We start from the raw sequence: 16,876 nt of genomic DNA on the forward strand, positions 1-16,876 counted from the left end.
ACACATGACCTTTATTGAGTTCCTGGCTGCAAACAGATTTCCCTCATTATCTCTTAAAAAGGCACAAGTGCACATGGGGAAGCTGTGCTAATAGACTGGAGACATGAAGATGTAAAAAGGCTGGACAGGTAGTATAAGGCACAGCAGTGAGCACGGCCCGAGCCTCAGGTTGCAGTCCTCCTTCTCAGCCGGCCGCTTGACAGCGATTGCATAATCTGGAGTGTGATTAAAAACCCTGCCCTGGACCTCGGGGGATATTATCTCGGGGATTGCACAGTAACGTTCAGCCCTCCGGCTCTCTTTTCATCCCTCTGCTTCTTAGCAAGATGGAGACGGTGTGATCCGGCTTCAGCTGACAAGCCTCGAGGAGACTGTGGTTGCTAGGCAACTGAATGCTAAATTTTGAAACCCAGACAATTCAGTCTTTCAAGCATTAAAAGTGCAAAGAGCTAAAAATAGACAGCTGGCCTCGGGTGGGGGTTTAGGGTTCAAAGAATCCAAACGATGTAAAAGAAGTAAATGGCTCAGGGTGCGTTGTTGTCGAGGTTTGTTATGTTTGTTTTGGCAAGCAACAGTCGGCTTAGAATAGTATTTTTCCACAGCCATTTTTGGAGAGTTTTTTTTCAAGAGGGAGGAAGTGTTGAGAAAGAAAAACTGGCTGATAATCCAACTCAAATTGTCTTCGAATGGTCCTGGACTGTTATCAGGGCGCTTACATTATACAGTCGCTAATGAAACTGGAGAAGAAGCTTTGCAAAACAGCAGATATGGGTCCTTGTTCCAGTTCATATTCTGTCCATTAAATACTCAGCGTTTTAGGGCTGAAAGTATGTTTATCACATTCTCCTTTAAAAGGAGCTGTTTATGTTTCAAATCAAATTTGCATGTATCCCTTCAAGTCTGCAGAGCCATTTATCCATCTGGAGTGCTCTTGAAGTTGCTCAGTTTTGGAGATGTTGACTGCAAGAAAGTTGTCTCCTTACATTATTTGAAACTTGGTAGATACTTACAGGCATATTTACATTCTCACATGAATACTGTGTAAGTATATTCGATTGTACACCATAACTGCTTACTTATATACATGCTTAATTACTTACATACTTACTGGCATATATAATGGATTAATAGCTTACTTACATGCTTACTTACACAGATACATACATAGTTAGATGCCTACTTACATATATACATGGATGCTTGCATACTTGCTGAAATACATACTTAACCCTTTGAAGCCTGAAACACGAAATAATAATTCAAATTTTTTTAATTCTAGTTTAAAAAATATATATGAATGAGTTTTCATTTGTAGTATATTTGCTACATCAAGCATTTTCTGACGCATTGTAAAACGTGCAGTGTACACGTACACTGCACGTTGTAGGAACAAGGAACAAGGAACCATGTCGGTTTTTGGGGGAGAAAAAAAATTACATTGATGATAGAAGTGTCATGAAGTCTCAGAAACAAAAACCCATGTATCAAATATGGTGTACTTGGCTTTAAAAGGGTTATTTTCGTACTTGAATATTACATATAGTGACATACTTACTTATTTGCTTGTTTACTTGCTTCATTAATGTCAAGAAAAGTTATCATATTTCCTTTCATAAAAGCAGTACCTACCTAGTACCTAAAAAAACAAACACTCAGTCCTTGTTAGCAGCTTTGTGTCTTTGTGCTGAGCTACAATCACCAACCATAGGAAGTGTGCAGTGAGCTAACAGTGCTGCTCAGCTCAGAGGAACTCACAGGGCTCTAGACTAACCTTCTGCCACAGTTGCATTGGTGCGCCCAACTTTATTAACTGCATTGCTTAACCCCACTGTTTTACATGTTCACTATTCGCTTGATTGATTTATAAATGATTAACTAACAATCTTGTCAACACAAAGTTCTTTATTTGGAGCACAGTTCTAAAAGAAAGATAAGTTACTCAAAAAGTGCTTGTGCTTAAAGTGTGTTGGCACTCTTTGGCAATATTGTAGACAATGTTAAACTCACATCGGCCTCCTCTGACGACCTCTTCTCACCAGCGCTGAAAGGCAGCGAGGAGAGGGGACTCTTGCATTTATCATGGCATTTAATGTGTTTTCTGGACACACTGTGCTTTTTCAGCGTTCAGAGGTTGATGGCTCCGTGTCAGAGCACTGGCTATGAATTTCAGACGGATCAGGGCTTAACTTAACGAAAAAGTCATCTTTTCTCATTACCCACAGCTACATCCACTTCTGTCGGGCCTAGGCTACATAAACACAAAACGAGGACCCAAGGCATCAGAAACTGTGAGTTCTCGGCCTTCAGCACCGATGGTGTGTCCGTGTACGTGCCGTTGGGTGAGAAAGCCGCCATCTCACTGATTCTGATGCGTCGGGTCCGCGCTTTGATTTTATGTCTTTGTGCAGAATCCGTTTACCCGCTCTCATTTGATGTTTTAGCTGTTTGGTGGTTGTTGAAATAGTTTTGTGAGCTTTAACCTGAGATTCTGGCGTTTCTGGCAAAATACATATATAATTAAAAGTGGATTCAGGATTTTATGATTCGATATCGCTTTATTCAAGCTACTCACCTCTCTCTATCCACCTGCACTTTCAAACGAACACTAATGTAGAACTACAGGAATATATTGACCGCGGCCAATCAGAGAGGTCCCACGCCTTTTATCTCTGATTTGTTTAGACCACGATATGGGTATAATGTGTGTTTGTTGTTGACCACACGGAGACTTTCCGAGTTGCGAAGACAAGGTGCAATCTAGGACTTTTTTAGTCGCATCATTGAGAAATTAGGTCGCATATGCAGCCAAAGAGGGCTCTAGAGTGCACTAGAGCCCTCTTTGCATCCTGTCACAAACACATGCCTCCCATAGATAGATGCTGAGTTCTTCACAGTGATGTGGTTGGCTGGTATAGTAGTGCGGAAAGAAAATGGCTCATATATGAAACTGCTCACGTAATGGTTTTACATTTTAGGTCTTCTTTCGAGTTTAGTAACTAGGTCATGATTTCTGGAAAGTCACTGCTGCAGTTTCTCAAACACTTTTTGATGGTTTGAGCACAACAATGTGAATACCATTTACTTTTACTGTAGAGAAGCAAAAGCCACCATCTCTATGCAATGGATAAAATGTACTAAGACCACATTTTACTGTGGGGGTTGACCGGTGTTCTTTTAAAATGACTGATTAATGAGTTTTGTGTTTCTCCTTTGAGTTTATTGTCTTGCTAATGATGCATCGTGTTGTAGTTTTATTGAGCGAACGTACACCCCACAGTTTTCTTTTGTTCTCTGTTATCAGAACAGCGTAAAATGATGTTCAGTGTTTATTGATGCGAAAGGTGGTTGTTGGAGCTTGAAGCCTGCTGCTGTTTCATCAGTTTTGCATTCAATCTGCCTCAAAGGAAAGGGAATCAAAGAACAAATGCATAATTGAATTTACACTACACACCTGGATAAAATATTTATTTTTCTGATTTCTCATGAAAAATGCAGCTGTTTTGCAGAGTTCTCTTTCTCGCGCTCTCTTTGTTTGTGTGTGTGTGTGAGAGAGAGAGAGAGAGAGAGAGAGTGAAAGAGAGGGCAAGAGACTATACGCCAGCGCCAGTCTGGTTGGTGCATGATATGACTTTACTCAATATGCTTGTCAATACCGTAGCTTGACTCCAGGACGCCCTGCAGACTTACAGATCGATAACATTATCCTATACCGCCCACTGTCCATCCATCGAATCTGCTGAAGCTCCATGGAGGTTTGATTTCTAAAACCTGCAGAATTTGCTCGGCACTGACCTTATGCTTCAAGATCTAATCTGCAGCATGGCCTGTTTTTGATCTGGAGCGAGATAAAATACACATTCAAGAAACAATCTGTCCTCTCACACTGCAGATTTAAAAATAGACTAAGGTTGTCATCTGATGTCATTATGCTGTAAAGTAGCAACTGGTTGATTCGTCCATTCAGTTTGAAATGGAAACATTATTTTATAATGGCTATAAGTCTTGTGGAGGACTCAACTAAAAGCTAATAAAGTTTTATGCTGTAGATTTTCAGTGCGTTGAGAATGGAAGCAGACACATTAGGGTCAACTTGCACTTGTTTCTTTACAAACATGCTAAACCATACCTCCTGGTTTTTATTGTGCTTTAGAGTTAATCTTTAAAATTTATGTGCTGACCTTTTTCTTTAGCGACTTATTTTCAGCTATAAATGATTGCGTTTTCCTTCTATGCCAGTCTCACACTGACAAACTTCAACAAAGCAAAAAATACAACAGCAACTGTTGCTTTAAGGTCAGCATAAATCTCACTGGATAGTCTAGAGCACACAAAGAGTGATGAGTAGATTCATGGCACACAATCAGAGCGTACACCTGTCAGCCACAAGATTAAAACCATCAGTTTTATAGTGTTCAGACAGATTGGCTACGGGAACCTCTGGGGGTGGGGTGGATGGTGGACCAGATCTACCAGTTCTTTTAGGTTCTGTGTTTTGTAGAGTGGCCGGCCATGTGTGGCCAGGAGGTTAGACACCCTAAAAAATGATCTGACTCTGCTGGTGCCGCCCTGCTCTGTCAGCAGTTTGTAGTGTGATAGGGTACATTGTCCTATGAGACAAGGCTGCTGCCATCAGGGAGCACAATTTGGGTGTTTTGGTTTTTAGTTAAACTAAGATCCAGATAAATGCCCAAACCCAAAGTCTGAAGTTGCTGCTCATATGTGGTGTATATAACAGGGGGAAAAATCCTTTGCAAAAAAAGGTTCCAGGTCTTGAATGACCAGCATATCATCAAGTTATTGTTAGTCAGCATACATAGCTCATCTAAATCCTCAGTTGTGTTTTTTTGTTTGTTAATGTGAACAATTTATGTATTTGTATTTATACTGAAATTTGAATTGTCCACCCATAGCATATCATTTGCATTTGTGCATCTGAAAGTAGAGAAATGTTTAATTGATATGAGCAGTTTCTAATTTGCACATAATCTAAATGATACTCGTCATCTGATATTTCCAATTGGCACAGATCTTGAAACACGTTTGGTGATTAAACATATTTTTGTCATTAAATTGTATCCAGTACAACATATATTTATTATTTCTATAATGTATTGGCCCCTGTTAATATTTTGGAATGATTTGTTTCTCTGATGCGTTGTCCTTTGGACTAGAGGAGAAAGAATGTCCAAAATACACATGTAATTTTTTTAGTTTACAATTTATCACTTGGATTTTATAGAAATAGATGCATACTCAAGGAGATACCTCACTTTATTGAAACATCCTTAATCAAACAGTCATTTATTAATGTTAGTAATATGGTAATGACTTTTTTCCGGTAAAAATTTATATATTTGTTTACTTCAGAAACATCTTGGTGTAGCACAAATAGTAAGGAAACTTGTTGCAGGGTTATTTCTTTGTTGTAGCAATGCTCCTTGGCAATAAATATTATACCATTGGAACACCTGTTCATTTTCCTTTAAATTGAGCCACTTTTAGAAAAAGAAAAATGCGTTTAAGGGTTGAGCAGCAGGGTTGAGCAGCAGAGTTGAGCGTGAGGGTTACGCCCATTAAAAACTTGGCAAATCTTCTCTGTCAATGCCAAACTGCTTATTCTGATATTGACTCTTAATTGGTGTCATGTTTATTGAAGAATCTTCACCAGCTTGAAGTTCCCCTGTGGCACGGGCCCTTTTTAAAAACAGTCAGACATGATATGCTTGGAGTAGACACCAACTAACCACAGGGTCCATGCTCACAGGTGCTGACAATCAGCCTTGATTGGAGCCTGATTGTCAGCACCTGTGGTACCAGAAGCTCAAAAGAAGTGTCAATAGCAGAATAAGCTGAAGATTTGGGGTTTTTTATGGGCAAAACCCACATGCTCAACTCTGCTGCTTAACCCACAAATGTGGCTCTGTTTAACAGGAAATAAACTTCCCAACCGTAAAAGATTTATTACCAAGATGCATTTTTACAACAAAGAAATAATCAGCCAAACACAAATCTCCTTACTTTTTACACTATGTTTATGTACCAGACTTTACAGTTTCATTCATGTTTGTCTTCTGAAAGGTTTAGCTAAAAGAGTTTGTCTATATATCAGTCAGTTTGATTTATAGAGCAATTTTATCCCTAAAGACATGGCTATTGACAGCATTTTCAGGTTTAACTTATTTACGGTGTTTAATAAACCCTTTGAATCTAATATGCCAACAAAATGTAACAAACTACCAACCCACTACATTTCTGTTTAGCAAAAAGGAATAAGTTAATTTTATACCCTACTTAGCTGTAAAGTATTACAAAAGCTGTTTGGTTGTGCTAGTTCAGGCTGTGAAGAAGTCCTTCCTGTCAGCAGTACAATGCATACTCGTGTTTCTGACAGTCTGTCACTTTACCAGCAACCATACAGCGAACTGAACAGATCTGAAGAGAGTCTGTTCTTTAGCAGTGCTGCTTGTGGAGGAGTGCAACAAAGATAAGTGAGCTGCTGTGAACACTGTGACCGACAGAACTGGATCAGAGGTGAATGAGCTGTGGGAGCTTCTTGTGATGCTGGCAATAAAAAACACTGAGCCCAGAGAAATGATATATAGACTATATATATTCTCAGAGTAACCGCACACCAGCACTGCTGTCCACATGTTCCCGAGTGATTAGTAAACTTGTGACTTTACTGCTCTGACGGCGCAGCTGGCTCAAATCCCCTGATTGGGAAAGTTGCAGATGTGCGATCATCTTCGACCCTCTGGTGTTTCCGTTTGTGGCCTTGCACTGTGAGACCACAGCGTAAGATTCTTGGCAAAAGCACATTCAGCAACCTTGAGGAAGCCAGTAGACTGTTTGTGTCTCTTTGTATCTGTGTGCCGTGCCCCCTCCTCCCCCCGCTCTCTCAGACCTCTCCTGAGGGTTTGTTAGGAAAAATAAATATTTTTAGACATTACAGTCCAGAGCTGCTGTCACTTTTTTTTTCTTTCCTTTTTTCATAAACCCTAACCATGGGAAACACATATTCACCTCCCTTTTTCTCACTGCTCTCTCAGTTGCCTTGCCTATGGCTTCCTACTGCCACCCATCAGAAAAAAGCTGCCCCCGGGGAGCAGGTCGCCATAGTAACTACCTTCACCAGAGCAACCCCTCAAAGGGTCCATCTGAGCTACATGTTGAAGCCCCTTCGTTTCCATCCTAATCTGAGAGTTTGTGTGTTAGCACACATGTCCGACAGCTGACAGGCCGCTTGAGAAGGTGCATGAGGAACTGCTTCAAATCCAGCCTCTTTCATTCGTCAGATTGGGTGACAGAAAGTTTACGTGCTAAACCTTGACAGTTTATTGGACGAGCTGTGCCCCGCAGTAACAGCTGGACCACAAAGGAGCTTTTTTACCTCAGCCCGTCCACAAACTCATCTCGCCTCTTAAAAACCATGCACAAGAAGCAGTTCGTGGCACAACAGCAAAAATGCGGAAACGTCACTGCACAAACATTTATCTTTTCAAACTGAACAAATTTCTGTCCCCTTCTTCGGGACCATATGGCCTCCTCCTCCTCTCGATCTCTGCCGCCGCAGAGTCAAAGATCAAATCTCATATCCCTGATCACAGGGGACCCTCTTTTAATCCATGCAATCTGTTGTTCGGTTTCCATGCAGCCGAGGTGCAGCGTGTATCGTGGCGGCTACGCTGTGCTTATTGTGTGCTTGTCGACCCGCTGTTGTCTCACAGAGCAGAAGGGCTATTAATAGCTTCATGCTCCCCAGTAGTTTACATTCATCCAGCTCGGCTCAGAGTTGTAAATTGGAGCTGTACCACACACTCAAGGCTTTCTTTCGCAGTGTCGAGGGAACAGAGGGGAGCTAAGCTGTCATTAACAGTTCTTTTTTTCCCCTTTTTTTTCCTTTAAACTCAAGGGAGGACAGGAAGCAGCTGCCAGTTTCACTTCCACCTCACTTCCTGTCTCATTTGTCACTGCAAAACGAACACTGGGTCTCTGTGATGCTGCAGTTTGTAGCTTGTCTGTCAGAGATCTTACCTGAAATTGGTGATGATGATGATAAAATTATATATTCATTTAAAACGTGTTTACAAATGATGATTAATAAAAATAGTCTTCTGGGTTTTTTTCTTTCTGTTTTTTGTTTTGTTTGCAGGTTTCAGTTTTTAGTTGGCATTTATTTAATAAAACGTGTGTACCTTGCAGCCATCCATGAGTTTCCAGAGGACATCTTCACCAAGGAGCAGAGGAAGAATGGGGCCGTGTGTCTCCATGCACTCTGTGTGAGTATTTCTTGCAATGTTGCCTCAAATCTGCACATTTTCCTCTCCATTTATAACCCTGAGTCATGATGCTGACACTTGACATCAATACAGAATAAACGCACACAACAGGACGACATATATAGCTGGTTTATGTTATGTAAAGGCAAAGTGTGTATGGGTCCCTCTCTTCCAGGCCATCTACATGTTCTACGCTCTGGCAATTGTCTGTGATGACTACTTTGTTCCTTCCCTGGAGAAAATATCTGAGGTGAGGAAAACCAGCCCCAGCTGGCCTTCAGATATAAATTTATTGTTTTAAAATATTATTATCGGACTATTCAAACTGTTTTTTAATTTAATTTTCCAGAACCTTCAGCTCAGTGAAGATGTAGCCGGGGCCACATTTATGGCTGCTGGAAGCTCAGCTCCAGAGCTTTTCACCTCTCTCATTGGTTAGTAACCCAGCTAGTCTTAACCAAGTAGCAGCTCTTTCCATTCAGAGAGAGCATGACAACATTTGTTTTCACTGCTTGTCATCAGATTAAATGAGAAAAAGTGATGTTTGTCAGCAGACCGTGCCAAAACCTGGTGAAGTGGAGCATGGGTAAAGAATGGCTTAACTTTCAAAATAAAGCAAAGCTTTTGGGAGAGGATTGGCTCTCTTCAATGCTCTCGTTGTTTCAAAGGTCCTGATCTAAGTAGGTACCGGACATATCCAGGAGATGTCAGCAGAGTCCAGTTTAAAGCAACACAAAGATTTTTCTTAGTAGTTCATATTTTAGCTTGTGGATTCTCATCTGGGGTTTACAAGGATAAACAGCCCCTAAAAACACGGAATGACAGACAGATTTTATCTGACGTCAGACAAATCCTCTGCACTTTTTCAGGTGTCTTCATCACTAAAGGTGACGTTGGCGTCGGCACAATCGTGGGCTCAGCTGTCTTCAACATCCTGGTCATAATTGGTTTGAGTGGAATCTTTGCAGGCCAGGTAGATTAAACGTGTGACTCTTACTCACATCTTACAGCCAGATGTTTGTCACATGTGGTGTAACTTTTCTTTTTCAATGCTTGTTTAAAGGGAAACTGTTGTGCTTTTAGATATTGCTACAGTGGTGATGTGTTTGTTAAACATTATTAAAGTTTCAAATGAGCTCAGACTGCTTTAAAGGCTCAGTCTTCCACAGTTTTTTTCCACTCCACTGCCAAACAGAGGGGTTTAGTCTGAGCGCGGTCATCTCAGGACAAAGCAACTTATCAAACTGGTGTAAAGAACCTTCATTTAATCTGGCTTTGAAATTAATAAAATGTAATAGAAGACATTGCAATAGAAGAAACCTGTTCATGCGCAGCTCTGAATAATGAATAATAAAATATTGTAACACGAGTATCTGTTCTCCACAGACAGTGGTTCTGACATGGTGGTCTCTCTTTAGAGATTCCTCCTACTACATCCTGTCAGTACTGACTCTCATCATGGTGAGATACACATTTAAACAATAAAGAGTAGTTCCTCTGAGCTCCGTGTCATCCTTTTTGCTTTTAAACTGTCTTTTCTTTCTCCTTAGGTCATCTATGATGCCACAGTTGTCTGGTGAGTCCACACAGCTTTTTCATTTTTAAAGGTTGTTTTAAGAAATTTTTAACTCCCTGTTTTTTTTGTGTGAGCCAGTACTTTACACTGTTTTCACTGCTTGTATAAATGAGCTCAGTTTGAGACTCGGCGTGTTTAAAAAGTCTGTCAGGAATCGGATTAAATGGGTTGGATTGCAACAGGAGCTGACGTTCCTGTTGACATGATTTTATTCCTCGTTTGCGGTTTACTGATGACGAGAATTGTAAATGTCACAAAAAATGAATTTAAAGCGCATTCTTTCATGCTCTAAATGATGTCACAACCTCATTCCTCAAGTGATTTGTATTACTTTTTATTATTAGTAATGGCAGCGTTATAGCTGTGATAACGGACTGTGGTAAATCAATATGTTTCTGATTTATTCTTGAAAAATAGTAACATCTGAACAAATATTTCTAATCAGAGGCAGGAAAGGAAAATGTTAGTAAATTAATTTTGATTGATTTCCTTTGGAGGTTTATGCCATCAGTGGCACTCATTTCAGTCATTTGCAGCTTATTTGTAAGATTGATTTGATACTGGTTGTTAGATTGATTTCTTTTGTGTAACTCTTCCTTTACAGCTGGTTTTTTTCCCGCTCTGGATGCCTACTTCTCTTCCCGAGACCTTTAGAGTAAAAGAGCTTTCCATTGTTCACCATGTTGGGATTTTATTGAAAGGGTAGATTTATTCAAGGATCTAATGTCCACTGTGGTGCTGAATTCCTTCGTGATATATAGCAGGCTGTTTATTGAGTCCCAAACCGAGGCCATCTTGGTGTATTTCACCTCACCGCTGTTTGCAGCTGCGTCTTTTACTGTCAGTCCTGTTTGTTGGTACGGATTGTATTTGAACTTGGTCACTGGCATCCTAGTGCTCAAAGTAGTTCAGAAAGGACAGAGCAGACTGCAGCACACTGAACTTATTGTGCTTTCTGTGTCCATTTCACTGTTGTCAGTCATAGCTTTATTTATTCACAAATCAGGGAAAGTAGAAGTAACTTTATCCAATATAAAATAATTTACTGTTATCCTTCTCAATTAAACAAAATGGGTTTAATTAAGGATGCTATATGCTGGGAATGTAAGACAAAAAGAGGCACTTATGTGCATGCACGCGAGTGTGCAAAGGTTTTTCTGTTTTGAAGACATCTTTACGATTGTTGAAGTGTGATTTGCCTAGATCACCAACACTGTGTCTCCTTGGAGACAGTGGTGTCATGCCACAGCTGAATAAGTATGCAGCGGGCCTATTGAGGGTCGGGTTAGGGATTCGTGCCTGACTAATTCTCAGGTTTTGGAAAGAATCTCAAACTGTGACAGTGAAAATGTGGCAGCGATGTGGAGAAGTTATGTTGTGAAGGCTTAGCTGTAAAAAATAGAGATGGCCAAGGAGCAATGGGACAGTTTCAGTCAATTCATATTCAAAGACAAAGAGAAAACATGCATAACCTGAAGTGAACTGGACAGTGTGTACTAGACGTTTAGATGCTTATTTTAAAAATTGCTTTGTATGACTCAATCTGTGACAGTGTTTCTGAACTGCCTTGTTTTGTGTTGATGTTTTTATATATATTTCAACTACATTTATATCCCTATATAAGAAAATCATTCACAAAACACTTCACTTCTCTTTGACCTTTATGGGAAAAGCCATGAGGTCAAGGAAAGATATGAAGGGGAATTCATAAGGACTTAGCAAAAGAGAAATGCAGTGTTAGGATGACTAATTGAGATTAGTTGCTGGTCTTCTCTACTCATATGTTCTTGTACTTTATTTTGTATGCATTTTTTTTTTTATCCAAGTTACGATCTTCTCCACCTTCATGTTGTAATGTTCATAGCTCATGTGTGGGTTTAAGAACCTGTTGAAGGTTCAGATTGAAAACATTTTTATTAGTTTCGAGAAAGTTGATTCACTTTATCCAGATTTAATGTTTTCAGTGGGAGAAACTTTTCATCGCTCAACGAAGAAGCAGAAGCTGCAGTCAGGTGAACAGAATTAACTTTATCAGGGTATCTTTCCCTGGATGAGTGAGCATGCTTGAGACATATCAGCAGAGTATGGCAATGGAAATGGAAAATAGGTTGGATGTTTGTTTGCACACTCCATCACTTTGGATTGCAATTTAATAAATGATGCCCAAGTGTCTCCTCTGCTAAAGGAGGCATTACAGGAAGCACTGAAGTACCCCTTCTTAGTATTTAGAAGATCTGCTACTGTCATGGCCACTGTCCAGATGCTTCTGGGATACCTCACTGAGTTTGGAATCTCTCTGAGCAAAACTGACTACTCAACTACAAACTATAAGAGACTATAAGAAGTTGGTTTAGGGCGCTCTTATGTTACTGAGTTCAAATGACTGTAGGTAAAATCTGGATGATAATGGACTTTTAAAGCCATGTTTTTGGTGGTTTCTGGTAATTCAGAGGTTCAGAATACAAAAGTGACTTTCATTATGGGCATCTGATCAAAGTGTTGGAAATGAATAAAAGCCTGAATTTACAGTTAAAAGCTTAAATTTGCAAAATTCCATCCATCCATTCTAAATAAATACATAAATTATAGTTATAAATATTCAAACAAAAGGGGAAACATAAAAGATAAATGTGTCCCACATTTCTATCTTTAAAAAAAGATTAAATAAATAAATACATTTCAAGACTGAACTGCTACACTGTGACAGAGTGAAACTGTGAATAAAAGGTGACCAAAGAAGAACACAAACCAATCAGTGAAGAGGAGGAAGTGTGGTCAAGAGAGCTGGATAGACTTAAGCGGTTTCTGTTTAATTAAATTATCCTAACTAAACAAAGCGATCCAGGGTCATTCTCAATTTATCAAGAGACTTTTCACGCTGAGGAAAACAAAAATTCAGGGAATTCTTATTAGGAATTCTGGAGAGTTTGAGGTCAATACTGTCATTAGTTTTCTAAAAAAAAAAAAAAAGAAGAAGAAGAAGAACTTGGGGATGGGGATGAAAGTAGGAGTGATTATAGATGCTTTCATAGCATTTTATTCAGCAGGGATATTTAAATTCCATCATAAAAAATGGCTCGACTGCTTGAATTTGGTCCTCGGTTTTTAATATCACTTAATACTAAGACTGTGGCTCTGATAATATGGACTCCCTGGAGTGTAGTTAACATAGAAAGTTTGAAATCTGTATGTGGCATCTCTGGCAGCAGGTTTTGAGGTCTGTAGAAACCACAGAGTTTTATTACAGCTTGAGATTTATTTTTAAAGAGTTAAAGCAAGTGAAGGATTTCAGGGATATTAAAGGTGGAATAAAACACACACAACATGTTCATCTGAAAATAGTGTGATAGTCCTCCTCGGGTACGAAATCTCTCTTTTTCAAAGTTTCCATAAGTATTATATGAAGTATTTGTAAAGGTGTTTTCTCCATCATTTTCCCAATATGAATAAAAAAAATAGTCACGTTATTGTTCACATTTGAAATACAGATGGAATAACCCCCCAGAAAAATGCAGTGTGCAGCATTACGAGCTCAATCTTAGCCTTAGGTCCTCTGCTAATTGGAAGGCTGATGGTTCAATCCCTGACTGCTCCAGTCTTTGGGCAGGATACTGAACCCCAAGTTGTTCCCAATGCACACTGATTCTGTGAAGGTCAGACTCACATAAACGTTCTGCTCACTGTGCAGGTGGGAGTCCTTACTGCTAATGACGATGTATGGAATCTACATTATCATCATGAAGTAAGTTTCCTGAAGACAAAACCTCCTCATCAGTCAGTAAAGCTCCATATGTGTGAGTTGTAAGAATACTTGGATGGTGTAAGATGGTGGTTTGCTCTGTCACAGGTTCAACTCCCAGATTTTTGTGTTTGTGACACGTCGGTTGAGGAGCATCAGGCCGTGCTGCCTCCGATCAGAAGAACGGCGAGACAACAAGTTGGGAGAAGACACCTCGGCGTGTAACACATCTATGGTGCTTCTCAACAAAGGTTTGTTTTTGTTTTGTTTTTTTAAATGATTTGTCGAGTGTGAATGAAGTAGTTTTATATGTTGTGCTTTTCATTGGCAACATCTCATACACAGGCCAAGCCCATGGTCAGGAGGCTTCTCCAGTCGTCATGGTAGATGAGCTTCTCATCCTCAACCCTCACAAACTGTCATTCTCAGAGGCTGGCCTGCGGATTATGATCACCCCCCACTTCTCACCCCGCACCAGGCTCTCCATGGCCGGACGCATGCTCATCAGTGAGGTATTTAATGCTCACATACTGTGACGCACTCGCGCACAAGAAAAAAAATTTTCTAAATGATCTTTTTCGACCGCAGAGACAGAGACTGCTCCGTATTTCAAAAAATCAACGGGACGTTGAGGCCGGACCCGGGTCAAGAGGGGGGTCCACCAGCAACAGTCTGAAGAGGACAGCCTCCTGCAGTCTGGAGAACGGAGGCGGGAGACCCGGCATGGTCGACACAGAGTCAGGAGACAAGCCAGGGGCCGAGGTGTGCCAGCAAGAAGATGAAGATGACGATGAAGATGGGATTTTCAGTCCAGTGCGCATTCCAGGTGAGGAATGTATATTTTAGACTGTATAATCAAAACAGATACATAAGATGAGCTAGAATAGGGCTAGGACTTCATAAACATTTGCTTCCTTTTCAAAAAGCAAATGTTCAATTCCGTTAACACCAAATCACGACAACAGTTGCCTCACTTTATATTGTAAGCTAAAGACGCTACAATGATAACTCGGTATTATTAGTAACATAGTAACAATAATATAGAGTCAGACGATCCACTATGAGCAAGCACTTTGGCAACAGTGGGAAGGATAAACTCCCTTTTAACAGGTAGAGACCTCCAGTAGAGCCAGGCTCAGGTCGGGGTGGCCATCTGAGCTGACTGTTGAGGGTGAGGGAAAGAAGACAGGACAAGGACACGCTGTGGAGGAGAGCCACAGGTTAATGATAACTAATAATTAAATGCAGAGTGGTGTATAAACACATAGTGAGTGAAAAAGAAATGCACAGTGCACCATGGGAAGCCTCTAGCAGCCTAGGCCTACTGCAGCATAACTAAGGGAGGCCCTTAACTATATACCTCAGCAATAAAAAAGAGTTTTCCACATGAAGCTCTCGCTGGTTTTCTGTTCATTTTTTAATGTGTAATAACACTTGTTGCTTCTAAGTTCGATATAATGATTTGATTGATTAGCTGATTGATGATTGTGCTATAATGCTCATTTCTTACTCCATAGTCTTTTGCTCTACTAGAGAAGCGCTGCACGATTCAAGGTTAAAAATAATCCTTATTCATCTCTGTGCAGCCCCCGAGTTTACCCATTTACCTCCTGCCTGTTTAAGGCCACCCTGCCTCTAAATCAACTTTCTTCTGATTGGCTGCCCCTTAAAAACAGGAGGTTTAAACGCCAGGCGGGGTGGACAGAGAGCTGTGCACCTTAGATAATCACATTAAGGATATCATGAAGCCCCAAGAGTAGTCACAGGGATTACTTGTGCTTTCGCTGGCCTCTGAACAGCCTTCAATAAATATAGCTAGAATTTGTCAGTTTATTGTTGACTTAAATTGATCTTACTCCTCTATCATGTTAACCCCTTGATTGCTGATACAGTCCAAATGCTGTCTCATCACAGATGGCTGGTGTGCGCGGGTAAAGTGGGTGATCACATGGCCTCTGGGCCTATTGCTCTACTGCACTGTGCCTAACTGCATTCTGCCACGCTGGCACCGCTGGTTCATGGTCACCTTTGTGGCCTCCACTTTATGGATCGCTGTCTTCTCCTACCTCATGGTGTGGATGGTAAGAGCAGGTCTTCTGTCTACAGTATCTCTTGTATTCTCAGACACCTGCTGAAACTGATGTGATGTACATCTGCATGTTGGTTTGTAAATTAAAACAAAAACAAAAACTAAGCTAGTTTGAAGGTTTTATAGACCAGTAAGATAACTTTATCCTAATATTTTCTATATGTTTCTATCAGGTCACCATCATCAGCTTCACACTAGACATCCCAGACTACATCATGGGCATAACCTTCCTGGCAGCAGGGACTAGCGTGCCTGACTGCATGGCGAGTCTGATTGTAGCTCGACAAGGTAAATGTGTCCTGCGTGATGTCTCTCTCTTTCATTTTTATGTCTCTTTGTGAGGCAAGTACTTAAGCATTTCTCTGTCACTTTTCCTGTCTTTACTCAGGCATGGGGGACATGGCAGTGTCCAACTCTGTAGGCAGCAATATCTTTGACATCCTGCTGGGTTTGGGTTTCCCCTGGGCTTTGCGTACACTTGTGGTGGACCACGGATCAATAGTAATGCTTACATTCATCTTTATGTAACACCTCTTCAAACTTCTTTCTTTCCCGGGTTACTAATTTTTCTGTGCGAGTTATCAGAGCGAAGCTTTGCAGCTTCTCACTTCTGCTTGATGGTCATAACACTGATGTTTTTCTTTCCCACAGATATCCATAAATAATAAAGGACTTGTATATTCTGTCATCCTGCTGCTGGCGTCTGTGTTTCTGACAGTAAGTAAATGCAAATACCAAAGGTTGCACAGATATATAGGTGATGTTCAGAGAGGTGTAACCAGTATAAAGTGTACAGCAGAGAGCTCTGCTAAATTTGGGTTTTTAAAAAAATCCCACCCAGTACATTTCTATATCAAACAGATTTAAAGTCATACGAATCAATAATGCTATTAGATCATTCAGCCAGGTTTGGGGCTCTTTGAGTGTTTTGGTTTGCAACATTGCTGCAAACTTAATATACACTCACCAGTGTGTGTTTGTTAGGCTACAAAATAACTATTAAATCAGCTGTGCATTGGGTGCTCGGCACCAGTTGCCACACTAACAAAGTTGGCAAACATGTGGAGCAGCTTGCAGCTAATGAACCAGATGTTTCCCTCGGGATGTGGTGGAGAGCAAAGCTTGCAACATGTTGCACTGCCCCCTTGGGGTTGAAACGTATATAAATAGAAAGCTATCCAGTTATGTATTTT

The 16,876-nt window shown here is 40.5% G+C and overlaps 1 protein-coding gene across 1 annotated transcript in view; it reads left to right on the forward strand.

The window, feature by feature from the left end:
* LOC113030209 (sodium/potassium/calcium exchanger 3) overlaps window positions 1-16,876 on the forward strand; it is a 33,708-nt gene that overhangs the window by 9,715 nt on the left and 7,117 nt on the right. The window contains exons 3-16 of the mRNA XM_026181406.2: window positions 8,203-8,279; window positions 8,455-8,529; window positions 8,629-8,713; window positions 9,149-9,252; window positions 9,666-9,740; window positions 9,830-9,855; window positions 13,544-13,597; window positions 13,703-13,845; window positions 13,940-14,106; window positions 14,183-14,420; window positions 15,509-15,675; window positions 15,857-15,971; window positions 16,072-16,184; window positions 16,335-16,400. Of these exons, the coding sequence (XP_026037191.2) occupies window positions 8,203-8,279; window positions 8,455-8,529; window positions 8,629-8,713; window positions 9,149-9,252; window positions 9,666-9,740; window positions 9,830-9,855; window positions 13,544-13,597; window positions 13,703-13,845; window positions 13,940-14,106; window positions 14,183-14,420; window positions 15,509-15,675; window positions 15,857-15,971; window positions 16,072-16,184; window positions 16,335-16,400 (1,505 nt within the window). The remainder of the gene's footprint in view (window positions 1-8,202; window positions 8,280-8,454; window positions 8,530-8,628; window positions 8,714-9,148; window positions 9,253-9,665; window positions 9,741-9,829; window positions 9,856-13,543; window positions 13,598-13,702; window positions 13,846-13,939; window positions 14,107-14,182; window positions 14,421-15,508; window positions 15,676-15,856; window positions 15,972-16,071; window positions 16,185-16,334; window positions 16,401-16,876) is intronic.

Source organism: Astatotilapia calliptera, chromosome 10 (assembly GCF_964374335.1).
Source record: "Astatotilapia calliptera chromosome 10, fAstCal68.1, whole genome shotgun sequence".
Taxonomy (NCBI): domain Eukaryota; kingdom Metazoa; phylum Chordata; class Actinopteri; order Cichliformes; family Cichlidae; genus Astatotilapia; species Astatotilapia calliptera.